Source organism: Orcinus orca, chromosome 14 (genome assembly GCF_937001465.1).
Source record: "Orcinus orca chromosome 14, mOrcOrc1.1, whole genome shotgun sequence".
NCBI lineage: Eukaryota > Metazoa > Chordata > Mammalia > Artiodactyla > Delphinidae > Orcinus > Orcinus orca.
Window position 1 is genome coordinate 19,557,023 of NC_064572.1, and position 23,998 is coordinate 19,581,020.

At 43.0% G+C, this 23,998-nt stretch overlaps 1 protein-coding gene across 22 annotated transcripts in view; it reads right to left on the bottom strand.

Annotated features, from left to right (window-relative positions):
* The window catches only part of ANK3 (ankyrin 3), a 688,018-nt gene that overhangs the window by 316,033 nt on the left and 347,987 nt on the right, over window positions 1-23,998 (bottom strand). For 7 of the 22 annotated variants that reach the window (XM_049696632.1, XM_049696630.1, XM_049696628.1 and 4 more), the window contains exon 1: window positions 15,990-16,494. The exons of 3 other annotated variants lie outside the window; for them this stretch is intronic. In XM_049696632.1, the coding sequence (XP_049552589.1) occupies window positions 15,990-16,103 (114 nt within the window). In that variant the 5' untranslated portion in view covers window positions 16,104-16,494. Of the gene's footprint in view, window positions 1-15,989; window positions 16,589-23,998 lie in introns of those variants that run through there. 12 more of the 22 variants (XM_049696618.1, XM_049696612.1, XM_049696617.1 and 9 more) reach the window with 8 other exon arrangements.

A 23,998-nucleotide genomic window follows, 5' to 3' on the forward strand; every position in this document is an offset into this window, starting at 1 on the left:
TCAATGCCCCATTACATGGTGGAAAGCGGCAACCGGGCCAGGGCTTCTCCAGGGATGAGACTGCTGGCAGGTTGGGGGGTCCTTCCCTGGGCTCAGGTGGGCGGGGGAGGAGACAGCTTTGGCAAGTCAGAGTTGGGAACGCTCCGAACAAGAAGGTGAGTGCAATACACGATCCAGGGAGTTAAAGAGGCAGAGGGAGAAAAGCCAGGCACAAGCGATTGGGTCCTAGATGAGACGCTATATGATGAAAGCACGAGTTGTTTCCCAAAGCTCAATTTTATGTACTTTCCTATACTTGCTCTGGTGTACATAGCATGTGGAATGGTCCACTGTGCTTAGACAATCAGGAGATGGGAGAAAATTCAGGAAGAAATAATGCCCACTGAAGACACTGGAAATAAAAAAATGGGAACGTGACTCCAGAGGAGAAAGTGATGTCATAATTATAGATGGAAGGCAAGACCCTCAGAGGAAGCAAGGCTGAGAGGGTTTTAGAGACAGGGGGCACCGAGGACCTCCCCCTTGCTCTACTATTAGACCCCCACCCCCTCCCCAGCCATGTTCTATCAATTCTAATACACCCTTGGGGAGATGGGCAGGGCTGTCCCAATTTCAGCACTGAAAGTCCTACACGCTGGGGAACCCCTCGGTCCTGGACAAAACGGGCTGGTTGGTCACACTATCCCAAGGTGAAATGTGACATGACCTCTTCTCTGGCCAGTTAAGAGCCATGGGCCTAAGAACTTTCGACTGAAGGCTGGAGGAAGGGCACAGAGCCCTGGGCAGAGAGCTGTGTGGTCACTGCCATTTATTCATTTAACAGGACAGGGCCAAGGGGGCTTGGGGAGGACGTGCTATCCATCAGTAATGGTCTGGATCCAAGGAATTTGTAGTCCAGCAGGGGCGTGAGAGAACGCTGGGAGCTGGGAAGTCCTCTCCATAGCACTGTGCCACGGGCCTCGATATAAAATGCAAGGAAAAAGCAGCTGAAGTTGCAAACTTATGGGCCTTGCCAAGATTCAAAATCAAGACTTGTAACTTTTCATCGAGAGGTATTCATTTACGAAAGACTGTAATTTCATGGAGAGTATCTTAAGTTTCCTAAGAGGTACAAAGAGTTGTAATAGTTAAGAGGAAAGAGACGACTTCCAGCTGGTGAACCAGTGTCCCAGGAAGAAGGTGGGTTTGGAGATGAGCCCTGGCACTTGGAAGGGGAAGGGGGGAAGGAGATAGTGCAGGCAGAGCGACATGAAGATCCGTGGTGGGAAATAGGAACATGCTCTGGGAAGCGGGAAAGAGAGTCATTCCAGCTAGAACTAGGCTTAACTAGTGGATCTGTGGAAAATGACGTTGCAGATGCTGGCTCTGGTTTGAGAACGGAGGACCCTGAATGTGATGCTAAGGAACCACCAGAAATAAGAAGAACCGAAAATGAGAACATTGTGGTTTCAGGAAAAGATGAAGCTGCACTGTCCTTTGTGCCATTTTTCATAAGAACAAAAATTGAAATGAACTCAATATATTAAAAAGAGAGATCAGTTGGATACGATGTGGTACCTCCATTAAGTAGGAGGCTATATAGATCCACTGAAAGCCTTACAGAAATATATTTATTGACATGAACATACGTTCATATTGTATTGTTCAGTGAGAAAAAAATGAGGTCACAAGATAGGAGATACCGCTATTGCCTCATTTCTATTAATTCTGGGGAAAAAGGGCAAGAGAAGGAAAGGAAGAAAAGGGAAAGAAAGAGGAAAGAAGACACTAAGTATATCCACGCATAGAAAAAGATTGGGAAGACATATTTCAAAAAGGTCACAGTAATGCTCTCAGGGTGATCTTGGCCTCCCTGTGTGGAATGTCGTGTTTACAATGGACAGCAATGATTTACACGGTAAGAATAACTAAAAGGACTCAGAGAACATCCTAGGAGATGACAGGTAATACAGCAGGGGGTAAAAGTGGCACAACAGGCATTAAATACCGTCAAAGGCCCTCAAACAAGTCTTCTGTGATTGGACAGTAATATTTAGCAAGACACCCTGTCTGTCCGTGGTTTGCCTACATCTCTTTCTTTGTCCCTGGGAAACGTGTATCAGAGACAGGCTCTGACACACTTAGAGGAGAGTCGCTAAGACTGAACTTGCACTGGCTGCTTTCCTCCAGGTGGATTTCACTCCGGGAGCCAAGGAGCAGCTACCAGTGCGAGACCTTTAACGGGAAGGCAAAGGTAAACCCATGAAGGCCGACCCAGGGAAAAGGACTGGATTCTCACTCAGCCTTGCAAGTCTACCAAGCAGACGGAGACACCTGCGTTGGATGCTGGGTGCCCCGTGCTGAGTGATCCCGTGCTGAGTGATCTTGGGAAAGCCCTGCACCTCCCAAGGACCCCAGTGTCCCACACCACCTTCAGTGACCACCTTCAATGCTCTAGCCACAAACCACATTTCTTCCTAATGGAAACTAATGAAATCTGGCTCCGGGTTTAACTGTCCTCTGTGGAATCTGTCTACCTATGGAATGAATATATATATATATATGAAATGTATATATAATATAGATGTAAATATAAAATTATTATTACAGGGCTTCCCTGGTGGCGCAGTGGTTGAGAGTCCACCTGCCGATGCAGGGGACACGGGTTCGTGCCCCGGTCCGGGAAGATCCCACATGCCGCAGAGCGGCTGGGCCCGTGAGCCATGGCCACTGAGTCTGCGCGTCCGGAGCCTGTGCTCCGCAACGGGAGAGGCCACACCAGTGAGAGGCCCGTATACAGCAAAAAAAAAAAAAAAAAAAATTATTATTACATTTTATATAAATATCTATTTTTTCTCTACATACACATATACTCTTTACTTTTTACCCCCTGCTTTATAATTAACTTCAGCAAACTTAAGTTCCCCATTTTAACTGACAACTCTCACTAAATATGCTCAGGCTAGAACAAGACTCTCATTTCTTCCAAGTGGACCAGGGAAAGAGGAAAGGAGTGGGGAAGTGGGAGGAATTAACATTCGTTGAATCACTGCTCTGTGCCAGATACTTCATGATCACTTTAATTGTGTCTTCATAACCTCTCTTTGCGCTAGGTGTTATTAAGGAAGAGGGCACGGAGGCTCAGAGAGGTTAAGTAACCACCTTGAGACTACTCAGCAAAGAAGTGACAGTGGTGACATTCAAATCCAAGCCTGTGTGACTCCACAGCTCACAACCAGTCCATTCGCTCTTTCCACAGAAAATCAGTTTTCCTATTATTTCAGAGATCCCCAACAGCACTTAAAAAAAAAAAAAAAGAGGCTGGATTAAGCACTATAGGCAGACATAGCACAGATCGTATTAATCATTTAGGTTCCACTAAAGCTGAAATGAAGCTCTAGGAAAGCAGGTCAAAGCCCAGAATGCCGAATGCACCTAAGAACACTCTCCCTTCCTGACACTGCAAACCAAATCCTAACTAATCCACCAGAAAATAAAAAGGTCATGCTCCTCAAAGGCCAAATGGATGGCTACATAATTATTTTAATCTTATCCCACAGAGAATCCACTAAAACGTGTTATGTAAAATCCAAGGACAACCAGCCAGGGAAGACAAGGCTCCTCCATGGAAAGCTCGGAAAAAGACCAGGATCTGGACCCACACGCAGAGGAACAAGAGAAAGCCCGGCTGTCCTAACCACACCAAACGTCTGCAGAGAATCTCCGCCAGGGCTCACGTTAACCAGGTCATAACACAGTCACCAGGGAAAATACCTATTTTCAAGGTATTCATGGTCACCCTCAAAGATCCCATTTCAGCTAAGACAAGGCACAAGCAAAACCTTTTGAAACGAATCACGGACTGGAAATGAGAAGGAGGATGGTGATCACTAATGAAGACAAGCGAATATGTGCATTTCACATGCCTGAATTACCAGTATTAATGCATTAATTCCATTTGGAATGAATGTGGATGGAATCGATGTGCATAACGAAACCATTTATTTTTAGATGGCAAAGAACGACGCCAGCCGAAGAGGCCTAGTAAAGCAGGGATTGTTAACAATGGCCATTCTTCAAAGGGAAGAAATTAAATGCATTCAGCATTTTTTTTTTTTTTTTTTGCGGTACGCGGGCCTCTCACTGCTGTGGCCTCTCCTGTTGCAGAGCACAGGCTCCGGATGTGCAGGCTCAGCGGCCATGGCTCACGGGCCCAGCCGCTCCGCGGCATGTGGGATCTTCCCGGACCGGGGCACGAACCCGTGCCCTCTGCATCGGCAGGCGGACCCTCAACCACTGTGCCACCAGGGAAGCCCTGCATTCAGCATTTTTAAACATCAGTATGGTCATCCTCCTGTTACTTTAGGGCGGGCAAATATATTTTGAGTGTTGACAGAGCTAAGTAAATATACTCAGGATGTTGATGAATTAGGCGGCCGTGACCGAGCCGCTGGCACACAGGGACAGCAGGTCTTCACAGGAGAGGGAGGGAGCAGTGGGCAGTGTGGGGTTCAGTGACCTCAGAACCTTCCAGCACATCCTCTCTCCTTCGCCTCTCAGCAGCCAGGTAGCAGGAATGTAGCCGGGAATTATGAGACTGGACATGTTGAGGATTTACTAATAGAAAACAAAATGCATCGTTCAAGGTCATGGCTTGGACAAATGCTGCTTCCCTGGACTATTGGAAATCCATGGTGCGAATGTCAGTTATGATCTTTTTGTACCTGATTCAAAATTGCTGTGCTTTGCAATAATACTTAAAGTCCCCGTGTAACACTGGAAGGTAAAAACATAGAGCTTAAGTCATGCATCATTATTTAAAAAGCACTTCTTATCTAGTACTTACCACATAAAACAAACGAATGATAACATTGGCGACAGGGAGGCATAAAAATGATTTAGAAACTGATTAGAAAGTAAAATAACGAAAAATGAAAGTAAAAGACTTCTCCAAATGCGAGAAGGTTATATGACTGGTGAATAATCTGTAGGCAGAACAGTGAACTAGGGGTGGGGGAAGGCCTTCGAGTCTGACAGCCATGGTTCAGGTTCTGCCTCTCCTTTTTGCTCTCTGTTACTCATAAATTCAATGTCTGAGCCTCATTCCCTGATCTGCAAAATGAGAATAAAGCCACCTAACTCAGAGGGTTCATGTAAGTAGTAACAGAGATAACAGCCTTTGGCACCTACCAATTAGTTTACTGTAAACGGAACCTAACTTTTTATTTTATACTGGAGTACAGCCGATTAACAATGTTGTGATAGTTTCAGTTGCACAGCAAAGTGACTCAGCCATACCTATACATGTATCCGTTCTCCCCCAAACTCCCCTCCCATCCACGCTGCCACAAAACATTGAGCAGAGTTCCCTGTGCTATACCGCAGGACCTTGTTGGAACCTAACTTTTACTAGTGAGTTTCCTGTTGATTCACTCTAAGCCTCGCTAGTAAAGCCTAAAATCATCTATTCTAACTAATACAATTTTTGGAGACTCCGATTTTTACCAACTCCCCTCCCCAAATTAAAGATTTTTACCCATTGTTCTTATTGTCAAGGACAAAAAGGAGTATCACTTCATAAAGCCTAAGAGACCTTTTCTCTCCTGATGATGACAAAAGAATCTGGCAAAGCAATGGTGACTCAAATTCTAACATTTTGTCTATGTCATCAGCTGAAGTAGATTTTTGATGTTGGTGTTAATTTCTTACCATCCTACAAACCGTATTTTAATTTTTAATCTCTGAAATTACGTCTGTTTTTAGGCCCCGAGTGGGTTATTTAAAGCCAGCTTCTTCCACAGTTTTCTTATTAAAAAAATGATAAGCATGAGATGGAAGGCATCAGCAAACACGTGGGAATATACTCATTTCAAAACCCAAGAAATTAGCCAACACAAAATGATTTCACTGCTTATCTAGGAAAATACCAACATTTGGGAATTGATTATATTTACATTACTTTATTGTACCATTAGCACGATTATGATTTTGTTAAGGTAGGATGCATTTCAAGTCAATGTGTGAAGTGAAAGTGGCTTGAAGTTATGTAAATTGATTTATCACATTCAATATTACCAGCCTCCCATGCTCCATGCCCCATTTTGTACTTTTCTTTTGGTGGGGGAAGAGATAAATCAGAAGAAGCATCCTATTAGGAATTTTCTAGGGGGCAGAAACCCCAGCAAGGCATCCCAGAGTCCGGGAAAGACTGATTTCAGTATTCCGGGAAAATTGTGATCAGGCTGATCTGGGTTTGAACTCGAGCTTTATACTTGCCAATTGTGCAAGCCTGGGCTTGCTGAAACTTTCAGAGTGTAACTCCCCTAATACAGAGAATGAGGATAATACCACCCATGCATGAGGATTCAATACGATACTCAAAGCACTTGATAGACTGCCCGGCCCACGGTAGTTCCTCAATGAATTATAGCTCGATAAATGAAAGTGTAAATTATATTCCATATACTTTTGCTGTTCAGTATCTCACTATACAGTCCTCTTCAAAAAGTGAAAAAAAATCACATAGAGTCTTTAATAAAAATGTCTTAGGAGAGAAGTCCAGGTTTCAGGTCCGGTTTTTCTATTTGGTTTAGGGTGAAGGAGAGAGTTTAAACACACAGGTAATTCTTAGTGGCAGATACTGAACTGGGCCAATCTGGTCCAAGGCAGGGTAACATGCTGTGTCTGACTGAAAATGGTAGAGGCCCTTCCCGGTGGCAGTGTGCGAAAGCAGGGAGAAGAGAATGTGCTGGAAAAGGAAGACAGTCCACAGGCCGCTTTGGGTTCTGAAACCAGGTATAAAAGGTGATGGCTTTATACTGGCCAGATTATCCACTTCTTCCTTCGGTCCCCAGCTATCCTGCAACTCTCTTTAATGGCCATGCTCCCTAGAAGGGGTGATCATTTACCTGGTAATGAAATACAGTATATGTATCTTATAGACATATTGTACAGGTAACGTTTTGTTTCTTTTCATTAATTATAATGTATAAACTCTCCAGTGAAGATTGTTTCATTCAGCCCAATTAAGTACTTTCCCTCTATAAATATTTCAACCTTCATGCCCAAATCTGCATAATAAAGTTCATTTGCTAAAAGAATTACCTGATACCTCTATCTGTACATATGGTTCTTAAGCTTTCTTTAATATCTACCTAGGCTATCATTTAACTACTGAGAGAAGCTAATTAATAATAGTGTTAATGAATGGAAAATGTATTTAACATATGAGTCTTTGGGAGGATTTCTCAAAATGACAGATGTCAACTCCCTGAGGGCTACAGAAAAGTTTGGAAAGAGCTGAACTGCAGGACTCAAATGACTGTTTGAGGATACAAGTCTATGAGTAAAATTTCATTCATCAAATAATTTGAATACTTCCTGGGTGTAAAGCTTCTTCAAAACGTTCCCCCTTTTTTTTTTCCTCAGTTCCTCTGCCCGCTTCTTGGCTACAGTCACTTGATTACATTTGAGAGCCCACACTATAAGGGAAGCTAGGAGACCATGTAAGGGCTCCCTTTATGCCAGGAACTTCGCAAAACGCCTTTACGGTATTTCTACTCTTAATGATATGTATGCAAGTAAAGGATTAATAGCCCCATTTGACCAAGGTAGAAACTGAAGCCCAAAGAAATTCAGTTTAAGGCCACACAGCTAATCAGAAGTGGCTGCCATGTGAACTCACATCTAGCCCCAAAGTGCATTCTTTCCGGAACCATGAACTGTAGTACTTAGCCCTCTCCCCACATCTTTCTCCTTATTGCTTGCCTGCTTTATTTGTTTTTAATCCTCTACTAAACAAAATTGACCATTTACCTCTTCCACTGTCTAGAGTTCTTACAAAATTATCTTTCATTAGGATAAAAGAATGCTGTTTATATTAACATCACAAGGGTCTTGGGCATCTACATGTAAATTATAAATGTTTCCATGTCACTGACTTCCAGTCACTAGAAAATCTTGGGCTTCTTTCCATCCAACCCTCTCTAGCCAACCCCTCTCTCCCAGTCCTTTTCCACGCAATCCGCATATCCTTCTCATATGGTGACGGTGCGAGTTGCCTTTTGTTCTGCCTAAAGGCAAGCCCCAGAGCTGGCAGATATGAACATTAGTCTCTACCCATTCTCATGGGCTTCATCTAAATTCAAACGGAACTGGTGATATGATCCTCATTAGTGGAAGGCCACCTAAGACTGAGAAATAATTCACTGGAACCAACTAAATCTAAATTGAAATCTACACATTTTATAGGCAGCTCCTATATTTGGCAATGATGGACTTTTCTAGTTCATGACACCACTTTGGGCCCAGGAAAGCATAATCTTGAGTGAATGGGATAAGCGCCAGAAAAATGTGATTTATATGTAAAAGATTCAAGCTTTATTTCCATTGCTTTGCTTTCAACTCTTCTGCTTTTCATTTGTACAAACTAGAAACAACAATTTGGGTAAAATTAGAGCAGACTGCTTGTTTCCAAATGTTACCTTTCTACAGAAATATCTCTAGAATAAAGTTTGGATTGTGTAACTGACAGTGTAACATTGTATTTAGACATTCTCTTTCAATATTTAACCTATATATTAGTCAATAGGTATAAGCTAATGATTCTTTTTATTTCCAGTGACTGAATTTCCCTTAAAAATTCTTTTAAATGTAGAATTACACTAACTTAAGTGTAATGGTTTACACAACATTTAGACTTTGCAGTTAAATTTAAATGATTAATTTATAAAAATCCCAATTACTAAATAACTTTTAACATTTCAAAGGTGATAACTCTTCTCTTGACATAAGAATTCACCATAGATGTCTATTAATAAGAACCTCCCTTCTGTAGAGGTTCTGATGGCCCAAGCAAGGGACTTACAACCACAGAGACCCTGGCCTTAAGCCCAGCTATTTCTGTAACTGAGGCAAGTTACATAACAAACTTAAGCTTAGGCTAATACCTCTGTACATGTGGATAACATTATGGAATAGTATTGACATAAATTCAGATAAGATGAGGAATGCAAGAGGCACTCAGCACACTGGAGGCCCACTAAAAAATACTCATTTTCTACTTCAGTCCTTCATCCCGACCTGTGTAGAGTAATACAAGCAGAATCCCAAAGAGAGCAAGCAGATGGACCTACAGCTTCCATCCTTTATCTTACCAGTTCCCCGTACAGGGACAGGCACAATGGAGGTGCACAATACATTTGTATTAAATGAACAGATGCAGGTAAAATGTGATATGATTGATGCAAACTTTTCTTATAACTGTAAAGAACTTAAAACACTGCCAAATCCTCATTTTCCTCAAGCATACCTATGAAAAGGTAACACTTTTCCACATTGAAATTCAATAAAACACACAATAATATACCATCATGCCAAAGGAAAATTAAAAGACAGAAAAGATCAAGGGCCTGGAGAGTGAGGAAGAAACAGTTCAATCGCTGCAGTATGTCGGCGACAAAACTAACAAAAAGAACTTTAAAATAACATATTTGGACATTAATAAATGTAGAATTTATCCCTAACGTGATCCTGTACTGGTTATAAAGGTAATTGATCAAGAGCAAGCCAGTGTCTTAAGTCTTGGGCTTTATTGGGGAGGAGTATTATATACATTTATTTTGTAGTACTAGGTTATAAGCAATCATTTCGAAGGCATAATTAATCACATTATGATACACTGCTATAAAATCATTCCTGATCTATGTTCAGCATAAAGGTATGAGTTATTTGGGCTCTAATCTAATAGCATTAAGGTTTTTTTTGTTTTTTTTTTTTAACGAACAGATGACTTTACTGAGGAAAAAAATTGTACCGTGATGGTAACAGAGTACAGAGAACCAGTCGGCTGACAAGTCTTACTGAACTGCCTCCCGACGCCTAAATCTCTGGCAGACCAAAGGACAAAGGTTTACAGCCTTGCCTATGAGAGAAGAAGCTAAGCCTTCTTCCATCCATCCCTTTCCAAATGGGGAAGAGTGAAGACAGGGCAGCAGCCCGATGTGCTCCTATAGGGAGCTTACCTGCCCCGCTTCAGTGAGCTGACTTGTTGGCACAGTCCTTCTTGAAGCCTCAGGTTGGAAACAGTCCATTCACTCTTCCGTTTATGTGTCTGTTCATTATGAACAGACACAACAACTACCACTCTATGACTCTTACTCTGTGCCAAGCGCTGTTCCAATACTAATTCACTGACATCTTATTACAGCCCTGTGGCTAAGTACATACTATTATTGTTTTCATTTTGCAGGTGAAGAGACTAAGGCATCCAAAGGTTAAATAAATCCCCCAAGAACACAGCAGCCAAGTGATAGCACCAGCACCTGAACTCAGTCTGACCCTACAGTCCACGTTTCGAAGCATGATACTGCCTCTCACCCACGCACCCGTCCTGCCAGCCACCCAGCCACCTTCCTCCCTCCCTCCCTTCCCTTCCCCCCACCCCTCACTGAACCACCTACTCTGCAAGCCTCAGTTTGGTAGTAGGTGAGTACGATACCACCTCTGCCCTCAAGGAGCTCATAGTTTCCTGGGTAGGACACACATGTAAACACATAATTACAGTGCAGAGTGTCAAGTATGTTGAGAGAGAAACCGGGCTCCCTAGATGTCTGGAGTCTATGGACTCAGCAAAGCAGGAAACAGACTAGGTTCCCTTTGTCCATACAATCCTCTTCCCCGAAGTCCAGGTGCTGCAGTAAATGCGTCACCTCGCCTGGCATCTCACATCACGGGTGCCACAGGTACCTAGGTAACCAGGCACGGGAGAGCCTGTAAGATGTCAGGAGGCACCAAGCTTCTGTGGCAAGAGATCACACTCAGTAGTTCAGCTCTCCCGAAATCTGTTCTCAAATCCTTCAGTTGCTTTAACTCTTAAAGAGACTGAGGGAGTTTCATTACAATAAACCCAGACGGACAGATTCCAAAGTCCTATGACCCAAGTTGAAGTCTAGGCCCTCCAGTTACTAACCATATGACCTCAGGCAAGGTACTTAGTCTCTTTAAGCCGTGGTTTTAGCTATGAAAAATGGGGATGAAAATAACACCTGCCTCATAGAAAAGTTGTGAGAAAAAAATAGGATGACCCATGGGACTCACTCCGCACACTGCCTGGTATACAGCTGGCGCCTAAGACACTGTTATGTTTTTACAGCAACGTGTCTTTGAGGATTTGATATCCTGGTGTTGGTAATTTTTCACTTTATTTTTCAAAATTAAAAAAAAAAGAAATTCATAAGGTAGAACATTAAAATCTATTTCAGAGGGTAAGAAAAAGAGACTTACTATGATACTAGATTACTTAGAGATATAAAGCCTGTTATTCAAAGTTCCAGATGTTTAGAAAATAGCTTATCTTTTAGAAGATTCTCTGACTCAAGCCCACTTTGATGTGGAGCTGTGAAATATTAACTACATACACTGTATAGTGTAGTAGTTAAGACCACCACCTGGAGAGTTAGGCTACCGAAATTGCCATCTCAGCTCTACCATGAATTAGTGTGGAGACTTTGAGGGAACAGCTTAAAGGCTCATGCCTCAGTTTTCTCATCTGTAAAATGGGGATAATAGAAATACTTTCTTCGCAGGGTTGTTGTGAAGATTAAATGAGCCTCCACCTAAAAAAAGCAATTTAATAACACCCTACCTGGTGCATTTTTTAAGAGGTCAAGAAATGTCCTGGGAGAAAAGAAATGAATCTGGGAAATTTAATTCTTCATCTTCCGCTTCAAGCCAGAAACTTGGCAGTTACCCTAGAATCCGATCTCTCCCTCTCACATCCTACACACAACCCACTGCCAAGTTCTACTGAGTCTTCCTCTAAATATCTCTCGTACGCAACACCCGCTTCTCCATTGGCATCATCTCTGCCCTGGTTCAGACCCTCAGCATCTCTCATGCCTGCATCACCATCGGTGCTTCCTGACGGCTTTCCCAGCTGCTGTCTACAACACTGATGCTTGAGGGATGGTTCTAAACTCAGAAAATTCTTCGGTCTCCTCTCCCTACCATCACCACCAAAGGTGATTTAAGTCCGTCTCTCCTTTGAGCAGGTTAGTTTCCAATCCCGTAAGATGGCAAACAAAGACTTTCGTGATCTGGCCCCTGACTACTTTTCCAGCCATTTTTCCTGCCATATACTCATGCCCCCTTTTCTCCAAAATACCGTTTGTTTCTCACACACCTGAATGTTCTCTCATACTTGAACAGCTGTGGGCCTGGGATTCCTGTCCTTCTGCTTGTCTATCTCGCTCACTCCTCCTCCAAGGTTCAGCTCTGCTGAGAACCTTCTGTGAGCCCATTCGAGTTGAACTGGGGGTCTTACTGTGGCTCCTTATCTGTAGGGTATTTAATGGTGCTCTTCTCTTCCTCCCCGCTCTGCGGGGAGCTACCATACCGTTGCCACTCTGCCTTGTTTAGCTTTGTCTCCAATGGGGAATGCAACGCCTGATGCCAGAAATCCCTCAATAAATATTTACTGAATGAATGCACGAATGCAGAAATGAAGCCGTGAAAGTCACTCCTGCTTTGCCACTGAACAGCTGTATGAGTTTGACACCAATATCAGAAAGGATATTAATCACAGAATTAACTGCTACTTTATCCTGGTATATTCCTGTGTCAGTCATACAGAGAGAGAAGGGAATTCCATAAATGTTTCTTTTTTTTAGTATAAATTTTCATGGGTCACCTCAAAGTTGTTGCTTTTTTTTTTTTTGACAGGATGTATTAAGTACATACAAGCCTACCTAAAAAATACTGAATAAATAAAGGTCGATTCTCCTAATACTCCTCAATATTGAAATGTATGTTACAGCTCATGTGGAGAGAGGGCAAACCATGTAGGTAACATGGCACCCAAAGCCAACAGCAACAAGGAAAATATGGGGCTGAAGAGCGTTTGTGAGTCTAACCCTTGTGGGTTCATGGTGGCTTGGACCCTCTACTGACCACCACCTGTGCGCCAGGGACTTGCTGGGTGCAGGAGATACAGAGTTCCTCCCTGCAAGTTGCTCAGTGAGGGCATAGATCCAATACGGACCCGCCCAAAGGTGCTGTCTACCTTTGCCATGCCTCCCACTTGCTGCCAAACTAAGCCCCTCAGGACAGAAGGAGGATGAAGGGGAACATATATCAGGGAAGGGCAGTGTGGGTAAGGAACTTTTATACTAGACACGCATTGAAACTTTTTTTTTTTCTGCTTAAAGTCAGAAAACTTGATGATAAATGATTAAGGGTTCATCTATCTAGACGAATTTCCTTTCAACCAACAGGAAGATTTTCTTTTTCTTGACACGAAAGTTGTGATGCCAAGAAGAAAATATATCATTATTAAAATTCAACTAATTATAAATTCCTAGAAGTTTCCTACTTTTTGACAGCTAATCACTTATTCATGGTTCTCAATATTCAAAATATCCAAATGTGCAACTCACTGGGTTTAAAAACACTGATGAAACCTGAATGCTATGTTCATTTGACACGTGTATTATGATTTGATTATAATGCTTAGTAACGTCCCGTACTGTAGGATTCTGTGTCACAGAGATATAATCAAGAAAGGTTCACCTTCGGCTTGCTCAAACCTGAACTGCAGGGGTACCATGAGTCAAATTCCTTATTTTATAAACTAGATACTAAGTTTTTCTTCTGTGTTTGGTGATTTTATGAGAGTGCTCACTCTTCCCTTATGTAATTAAAAGATCCTAGAGGATATTTCTGCATATGAGGACGAGCAGTGATTCCCATAGCAACCCACAACGTATTTAAAAGCAGCTTTTCCAATTGACATGGGGCTGACAACATGCAACAAAGTAGCCCAGAAGCCTGAATTAGGATTTTAAGAAAAGGTAGGAAAAAGAAACTCAAAGTTGAAACAATTCACTCTGGAGAGAGTAAGTGTTACATATGCTATGTCACGGAAGGAGATCTAGATTGTGTCTTCAAAGTCGTTTAATCTTAACTTTGCAAATTAGAAGCAGTCCATGCGATCATTTGACTAGGAATACTAAACCTTCTGTAATACAGGTACCTTTGATAGGGAATATACACACTATATTGTGTTATGAATTAACAAGCGCAACAGCAATGAAAGTGTTATCCACCAGCCCCTTTCTGGATCTCCTCTGTGAGTGCCCCGAGAACAAAACATTTAAATCTGCCTGCACATTGACAATAGCGATATTGATATTTCTCCATGTTCCCTTCTGGTTGCTAAGAGATTTACATTGGACAGACTCTGTTGTACTCATAACAAAGCATTTTGGTCCACAAAGCATTTGCTTCAGCTCAGTGACCCCAGAAACTCCCTTTGCCTCATCCCTCCCCTCTTTTGCTTCCAAGTCAAATAGGGGACGAGGCACAAGCAACGGACCTGTCATTGCTCCCACAGGAAACTGCTATCCATAAGCCTGGCTTGGCTAATAACTCTTACGTACACTATCGACATCAATGATGAAACTGTATCTTTATCCAGATGTATGTTCCTGGCTTCGTGTTTCTCAGAAGCTAGCTTACCATGGAGTTGGGGTGGGGGGGAGATGTGCAGAGAGGGGTCAAAACTACAGTGACCAACCCACAGACAAACCTAACTTCAGTAAAATTAGACCAGAACCTAGCAAACCACGGCGATCTCACAACAGCTCTGCTGTGCGAGGCGTTGAAATACACTTGCGGAGAATTTCCTCACTTAAGCTCGTACTTCCATGAAAACACGTTCAAGAAGTTTATTTACAAGAAGCCTGAAGCAGGAACCATCTATATTTAACATCTTGCAGCAGAACCACTGCAGCCCTCCAAACTCAGTCTCAGCAAGTCTGCCAGGTAACAAAAGGCAGAGGGGCTTCTTCTCTAGATCCACACTTGGAAGAAAATGGCAAAGGCACGGAAAATATTCATGCTCACTCCTGAGAAAAGGGGCATGTGGCGGATGAAATCTGCATGTCGTTTGCAAAGCACAGGCATCACAGCTCAAAGCGAATGAAGATGATCTTTCCTTTGGGAACTCTCACAAAGAGACATAAAAATGCTTTATGACCTATTCAGGTCACAGAGTTTTAGTCAATTTTTATTAATTGTCAAGGAAGAAAAGTGCTTTGGGGCCTCACTCCCCCGGTCGCTTTCTAGGAGTCATATTTAAGGGCACAACCACCGAACAGTAAGCACTCCCAGGCTGTAATAAAACACAACTGACCTAGAATAGTCCTCCTATTTGCTCCCTTGCATTGGAACATCAGTAGAGGAGGATCGATGCCCATGCTTTGATCTAAAGCAATCAGTGTTGAAGGCTGCAAGTCCCTGCCCTGTCACGGGAATTCCTGCCTTCAGGATAATCGCTCTCAGCCAGCAGAGAAAGACCAGCCTCTCTGGGTTTCGCTGCACTTAACAAAAGAAAGTTATTTCCAGCAGTTTATGACCATTGCACAATCTACCTAAAAGTACCTTATAGAAACGAGAGGCAGAAGGAGAGAAGAAACAAAGAAACAAACCAAAAAAAAAAAAAAGCAGGAAGTGACTTTTCTGCCACATCTTTAAGGTCACAGATCTGCCTGAGAAACGCACACATGTGACACACTTCTAGCACAAAAGCTCCTTTTCCACGAGACAGAACTGGAAGAAGTAAAAAGCCTGGTTCTCCAGCCTCTCCCTCAATCCTAAGCCACCGCAGTGCATTTCACCTTGACCAGGCTGGAAAGAAACTCCTTTTAACTCCCTTGCAACTCCTTTCTGTGTCATGGCAGCGTGCCCATGCCTGTGTAAAGTGCAAGGCTTCCGCATGAGCACTGCAATCATCCCCACACGGGAGAAAATCTTCCCTTGTCTTGCCCACCCTACACCGGTTGTCCGCCATAGGGTTTCTATCATCTGTTCCCGACTTACACACCCAACTTACACACCCAATTTACACTCCACACAGCATGTAAAAATAGCCCCGAATGCTTCTAACGGATGCCAAGAGGAGATTAAAACAAAAAGGATCCAGGCAAGATCTAGGCGCTGGCATACATAGCTACCTTTTTCTTCCGATCCCGGGACCGTTTGCGGTGTTTCCTTTTTTTCTCAGTCTCTTCTTCAGCATTGATTTCTAAATCCCTGTTTTTCTTTAATTGTGAGGCTGCATGAGCCATAATGCATTGAAAAAGATCCTCTCAAGCACGCAGGGCTTCCTGGTAGAAGGTGATATCTTCAGGCACCTTTAATCAGGCTTCCAGCAGCATTTCAATCAGTGGAGAGAAACCTTGGACCCGAAGCAGGAAGCCATTCAAAATGCCAAGATGCTGGGGAAGCTGAAGCCTTAAAAACCCCAACGGCGGTCTCCAGACTTAATCCTACACCTCCCTCTACCTGAACCCTTACACGAGAGTGCAGCCATCGTAATGCATTTAGCGTAGTGAAAAAGACAGCTGGGACAGAGGAAGCTGTATTATGGCTGTGTCCCCTGCCACCAGCTGGAAGTGTCTAAGTGATTCCTCGGAAGGGGGAATGCTGCAAAGGAGGCTTCTCCGAAAGCCTCACACATGCAGGAGCAAAAATCCAGCACTAATTCTGAAAACCTGTTTTAGAATCCTTCGGAAAAAGACAGGGCTGCAATTTATTCATCACCACTAGGTCTGCACAGAGCAGAATTTAACCCATAATAGAATGGAGCAGTTCCTACTTTAGTGTAACTGCTGATGGTGACAAAATATATAGAATAAGATTTGACAGAAGACACTCGATTTTGCTATGGAGATCCTGACTGCATGATGGGGAAAACAATGCATGCATTGCCCGTCTCAACAGGGTGTCCTTTATGCTGAACTATCAGCCTAAATGCATTTTATGGGGGAGGATGCACAGAAGGGCCTGTTGTCTTTTAAAAACAACATCATACAGCAAGCCGTGAGCATGTTGGTGTATGGAACAGATGCCCGATTCAGAGGAGTCCCCAGGACCCCCCTCTCCTGAGGTCCGAGGGTCAGAGAATGGGAAATCTGTGCTGTAGTCAGGGGTTCTGAGTCGCTGAAATGTGGACTTGGCGTTCATGTCAGGGTGTGCTTCCATCACCTTACTATTTTTGCCACCTGAGTCCTCAATGACTGCAGCCTCTGAATATTCATGATGTGAAATAAAGTAGCAGCAGTGCTCAAGGCCTGCTGGGCTATCTTCTGCTAGGATGGACACACGCACTGGAAGAAATTTACTCAGTCAGGAACCGTTCACACACACAAACACATGGTACCCACACAGCTTTAGCAAGAAATGGCTGAAATGTCAGACCGGACCTATAACTTTTTAGGTCCTGGTGAGAAAACCTAAATCCACCCAGAAAATGAGCAGGAAGAAAAAAGATGATGCTTCATTGAAAAGACTTCATGTGTGTGCTTCTAACACTCAAAGCCCTTGACTTTGGAGATCAGTGCATTTGACTTTGCAGGACTGACTGTTAAAAGGTGTGGAGACTGAAGCACATGTGCAGAGGTGTTGTGTGAGGATGTGGTTGGGGGTCTCTGGAGCTGCTGCCCACCTGCTTCATTAAGGGCCCCAAGTGTGAATTCCTGCCAACGACTACTCACTGTATGTCTGCTTTGGAGATCAAGGACCTTCCTCCTTCCTCCCTTGTAAGGGGTCTTATTTTCCGCTGGGCAGTGATAGAAAATGGAAGGGAAAGGAGGACCACGGCCATGACCTTCCACTACAAGGGGACTGCATGCTCCTCTCGGGCCTCACTGCAAACCACATGAAAACCACTCTGGTCCAACATTCCCGAGGGCCTGCTGCGTGCACTGACGCTCACGCGCTTGCCTTCCCACAGAAACCATCTACATGAGGGAAGCATTCTGGAAAGGTCCTCCACTGCCTACAAAACCAACATCTGACAAAAGGGGGAGGGGGAGGACGGTGGGGGACGAAATGTGACTCAGATCCAAAAGTGATAAACTCTATTTGGATCTTCATAATAAAAAATAAGTGTATTTTTTGTCAGAAGGATTTTTATTGTAATAGTAATAGGCGAGGCGGAGAAAAGAATAAAAAGTAAAACTTTTGTATGCTTTCTCCTGATAGAAATCATTCTGGACGCGTGAAGAGCATCTGTACAATTTCCTTTCCTTATTTTCAGTAAGCTGAAGTGGACAGTCAGCTTAAAAACTGGCTGATTTCCTACTGGCTCCAGGACCTTCCTTTTCTTCTTCCTTTATAGACACTAATGATACTTTAAAATATATTTATAAGCACCCTTGACCTTCTCCATCTAAGGCTGGCAAAGCTATACTTTCCCATTGATCTCTACCAGTAAAAGCATAGCTGGAAATTAGGAAAACAGGCTCAGGTATTTTTCAACTGGAATAATTCCTTGCTTTCCCCCACATGTTCAGAAGTTGAGAATCTGTCACAACTTTTATGCTACCATAATATGAATTTGTTACATTGGATTTTGTGGTAAGTGATTGACCCACCAAACATAAATTCTAAGACATAGCTTGTTTAGATTTTCTTCCTTAAAGAAAATATGGGCTTTTGTCCACCATTTCTAAACTAGACGAACTTTAAACAGCATCACTGCCAAGGAGGGCAGCCCTGCGGGTCCTAGATTTGATGGTAATATTACTAAAACCTTAGTCACCTTCTCCCTACCCAGCACACACCCTGGCAGGTAACTCTCATGCTCCTGGAGTACTTACTCTCAGCACAAAGGCACTTACCCAAGACTGTCACAAATATTAGCTTTTATTCCTCCCAAACTGAATTGACAGTTCTGTCAATAATTCTAGAAAACAAGACCTTATGATAGCTGAAACAAACAAGAAAAGAAGAAAACTTCATTCTTTGGCTGAAGTTTCATAAAACGTTTCCACTTCAGTCTCAAGAGACTGTTGTCTTCTGGGTGATGAGCAAATTAGTATGAATCTTCAAAGTAAAACTGTGCAGCTGGGGCTTCTCTGGTGGCGCAGTGGTTGAGAGTCCGCCTGCCGATGCCGGGGACACAGGTTCGTGCCCCGGTCTGGGAGGATCCCACATGCTGCGGAGCGGCTGGGCCCGTGAGCCATGGCCGCTGAGCCTGCGTGTCCGGAGCCTGTGCTCCGCAGCGGGAAAGGCCTTAACAGTGAGAGGCCCGCGAACCACAAAAAAAAAAGTTTCCTCATCATCTTGTTCAAAATAATTCCTGATTTCTTACCAGCACTGACATGTTTCATCGAGCGTTATTCTTGTCCATGCGTTATTAGAGCATAAAACTAGCACAAAAAAGTAAAAATCACTTTCCAGTTTGGCATCTTGAGTAATGGTTATACCCCCCCAAATAAATTCTAATCCAGGAATCAAAACACTGTGATTAAATATGCCAATGAAAATAAAACCAAATCAATACACTAGACATTTTCCTGCTGCCAGGGGACTGTTTTCCCCTTAGTTCCGGCAAACTCCTTGCCAGGATTCCAAGACAAGCTTTGACTATTCTTCAGCCAATATATAGCTTTGACTATTTGTCAGCCAATTAAACTACTCTTGGTTGTCATTTTATACTGTGTCTCCACATGGCTGAGCTGACACACAAACAACAATGTATTTGATTTCTGTGGAGGTGATACTGTCACTTGGTGATCTTGAAGTTCCAATCGTTTCAAAGTGCACTTTGAAAAAAAATATGACATAGCGATGTGGAGAAGTGGAGGGTGGGGAGTATACAGAAGAATGGGAAATGCGAACAGGAAAAAAATGAAAAAGAGCGATTCTTGCAGTCACCAGGGAGGCTGCAGCATCCCAACCCTGTCCCCGGCTCCTGATAACGAGGAAAGTGCATGTTTTGATAGGCTGAGAACTATTTCGTGCTGCACCCACTCCAGTTTTCTTAGAAGCAGACCAGCCTCACCATAAGAGAGTCAAAATATTTTTCCTTCAGAAAGAAAAATGGATCCATTGTCACTGCATTAATTTTGGCACCCTAGATAAAGATGATGTCAAGAGAGCTTGAGCGGGTTCTGAACAACGTGGGGAACAAGAAAGAAAAGTACTAAACCTGTCAGTGGTTATAAATGACAAAAAGGCACCCTAGGAAATGCTTAACTCGTAGTCACAGACGATTCTTCATTTTCAGATGAGACACATGAAAAAAGAAAAAAGGCGGTGACTAAATCACACTGAGGGATTGGTGGTCCTTTCCACACTCCTTGTAGGAGCAGCACCTTTGGATAAATGAGCGCTGGCCTTGGTTCCATCTGTCTTTGCACTCGGTCTGCCCTCCGTCCCTGGAGCAGGCTGTCTGTCCAACTCACCAGCATGACCTCAGCCTGGAGCCAGCCAGCTGGTCCAAGCTGCCAGCTGCCTCTGCCACCTCCCATGGGCGGCAGGGGTAGGCGGCCGGGGACGGCTCCCCTGGGGTCCACTGGCTGGCAGAGAGAAGGGAATCCCTGGCTGTGCACGGAAGATCCCCTGCAGGCACAGGCCCCGGACTCTATCCCTCCCAAAGGAGGGAGCTGGCAGTGCCTGGTGGAGGAGTGAGCGAAAAGCCGGCACTGAGAGCTGTGGACAATCGTACTGGACAAGCCACTTCCTCTCTGCGACCCTGGTCCTACAGGAGGAGCAAGTGGGACCAGATGACCACAAAGACACCCACTCCGGAACGCAACATGCAGCGATCTGAAGTGGTAGAAGGTGGTGGGTGTTTGAAAATAAAGGAAGATATATAGAAAAGGTTTATTTAAGAAGAGTTTACACTATTATATGTACAGGATAATGAGGTCCCACTGTATAGCACAGGGAACTATAGTCAATATCTTGTGATACACCGTAATGGAAAAGAATATGAAAAAGAATATATGTACAACTGAGTCACTATGCTGTACAGCAAAAATTAACACGTTATAAATCAGCTATGCTTCAATAAAATTTTTAAAAAAGGAAAGAGTTTACAATCTGGGCTGGCCAAAACAGTAGCCACCAGCCATATTTAGTGACTGGCAATAAAATAGTACTAGTGTGACTATAGAACTGAGTTTCTAAATTTTATTTAATTAAGAAATTTAAATTTAAAAACATTCTCCATTCAGATACTGGAACAAATTTAAGTGTTGGAACAATTTGGATATGTGAATCTACTATTTCAACTTTCAATTTTATGAAATAAAATACAGATCAAGTATTCCTGATGATAATTTAGGACCCACACTGAGATATAAAATACACACTGGATTTCAAGACGGTATGAGAAAAAGCAATGTAAAATATCTCAGTAATAATTTTATATATTGATTCATGCTGAAGTAAGAATATTTGGATATGTTCAGTTAAATAAAATATATTAAAATTAACTTCACTTTTTAAAAAGTTTTTTTTTAAAAAATTTATTTATTTATTTTTGGCTGCTTGGGTCTTCGTTGCTGCGCACGGGCTTTCTCTAGTTGCAGCGAGCAGGGGCTACTCTTCGATGCGGTGCAAGGACTTCTCATCGCGGTGACTTCTCTTGCTGCGGAGCACAGGCTCTAGGGGTGCGGGCTTCAGTAGTTGGAGCACATAGGCTCAGTAGTTGCGGCATGCGGGCTCTAGGGCACAGGCTCAGTAGTTGTGGCACACGGGCTTAGTTGCTCCGCGGCATGTGGGATCTTCCCGGACCAGGGATCAAATCCATGTCCCCTTCATTGGCAGGCGGATTCTTAACCACTGCGCCACCAGGGAAGTCCCTAAGAAGCTTTTTAAATGTGGTGATTTGAAATTTAAAATTACATGTGTGGCTCACACTCCATTTCTACTGGACAGTGACAGTCTATATAAAGAGCTTATCTTAACAAAAGGAGCTCAACTGGCAAGCAAGTATTTTCCTGAAGGCAGGTATTTCTCCAGACAAGTATTAAAAGACACTTAGCAGTCAGTCATTACGCTTTCTACGTGAAAAGGTAAAGCACAAAGATACAGTATGTTCTCAGGCACTTGTGCTAAAAGCCGCATGCGCGTACTCACGGACTCACTCACTCACTCTGCTGGTCACTGCATTTAGCATCTGGGACATATAGGTGAATGGGACTTGGTCCTATCCCTCAAGTCATCAATGGGAGAGAGAGAGAGAGACAAGGAAACCGACAATTACAACACACGTACAGGTACTGTGGAAGCAGGGGTGGGGACATTGAATAAAGACCCAAGAGGTCAGCATGCAGAATGATGCTTTCAAGGTCAGTTATGAAGACTCTCTTCCCCATCCGTAGACTTTACAACCTCACAGTTCAACACTTCACACTCTAGTCAACATGGCCAACTGCTCCTGCTTGAGCAGGTAATATGGAATTCCTTTCAGAGCCCAGGCACTGTCATAGGTGCTGGTGATACAGTGGTGAATAAGACAGATGAGGCCACCTTTCTGCAGCTTCCATTCTTGGCAGTATGGGACAGGGGAGTAAACCAGTCAACAAATCAACGAAGAAGAAAATTTCAGATAGTCACAAGTGTCAGGAAGAAAATAAAGCATATGACTGGAATGAACGTGTCAAGATAAGGAACAATTGTTCAACTCTACTTCTTTCCATTTTTAGATTCTCTAGGAAAAATAAATCAAGATAGTGAAGAGCCAGTTGAGTTGAGTCTTCCACTCTATTAGGGTAGTAATTCCCCCCCAAATAGCCCCCTCAACCAACAAACTGACTGCAGTGACTGATAATGAATGGGAATGGTTTCTCAAGTAATAGGCTCAGTTCAAATATATTTATTACTGAAGATAAAGAATAGATATGCTTTTGTATTACTTTTCTCCTAAACTATCTGGATAATTATAGCTTCTGTCACCTTCTATTATCTTATAGTTTAATAACTATTCCGAAAAGGTTGACGTAATATATCCAGCAAGTAATTTTCCTACGTATCCATGGAATCAAGTCTCAGTGTTTCATAGCCAAACAGAACATATTCTAGGAACAGATATTCTTGTGACATTTCACTGAACCCTTGTAATTTAATGTTTATATCAGAATCACACTTAAGGTGGCCCAAAAGGAAGATAACGCAAACAAACAAGGAAGGCAAAAAAGCTCTTCTCCCAAGTTTGCTACAAGTAACTGTAAGACCTTAGAGAAGTCCCTCATCCTTCCTGAGTCCCTGGTTCCGTATCTGTAGGGATGGAAAGGAATTCTACAGTCTCTCTGCCGGCATACACATTCTGTGATGCTGAAATACCATTACGGTAGGATGCAATGATCGACTTATGTATGCTTCCTCTGCTGGTGTATTCTGATTGAGATACAAGGACAGTGAGTTCACTGTCAACACATTTCTTTTAAAAGACAACTAAAAAGGCAAAGGTATGAAGAAGGAGGTGGGATTTGAAGATGCAGGAAACTTCTGGCCTACTCACTGACCGTTTGCTGACCCCAAATATGAGAGAGTGGTGCACAAAAGAAAGCAAAGACTCTTAGTTTTAGAGAATGAAGTATCTAATTAGTTGATTCATGAGGTCACATTATAGTGGCCACGGGTAGGATAACAACTAAACACTATGCCAGATGCCACAGAGGAAATCACACTAAATAGTCAAGTATTCACATGAAAACTCAGGTAATAATTCTTTATCATACTGCGGACCACATCCACCATGCAGAGATTTGTGTGTGGCAAAAAAGGAAAAAAACCCTGCATTCTCTTGTATCTGGTACTGATTTGCTGCCATAGAAAGAGCTACATGCAGAGTTTACCGCCACTTCCTTCTGGAATGGAAATAACAGTATGTGCTTCTTACCAGTATGTTCCAATAGCTAATGTTTATGAAACAACGTGGTCACAAAAGTCAAAAACAGTGCACATACACACAAGGCATTATCAAGTCGGGGCAGACTGTAATACCGACGGATACTCAGGGTCCCGAAATGCATCTGTGATTCCCCCTCTTCCTTCCTGTCCTACAAACTTGGTAAGTCTTGGTAGGTTTTCTCTTCCATGTTGATCCTTAAGGCAAATTGTAAATCAGACTAAACTTTCTGTTATATGTTCCACCACTCAGCACCTCCTGACTTGTCCTTCCGTTATATCACGCCAGGATATAATCACAAGAGTAACTACTGGG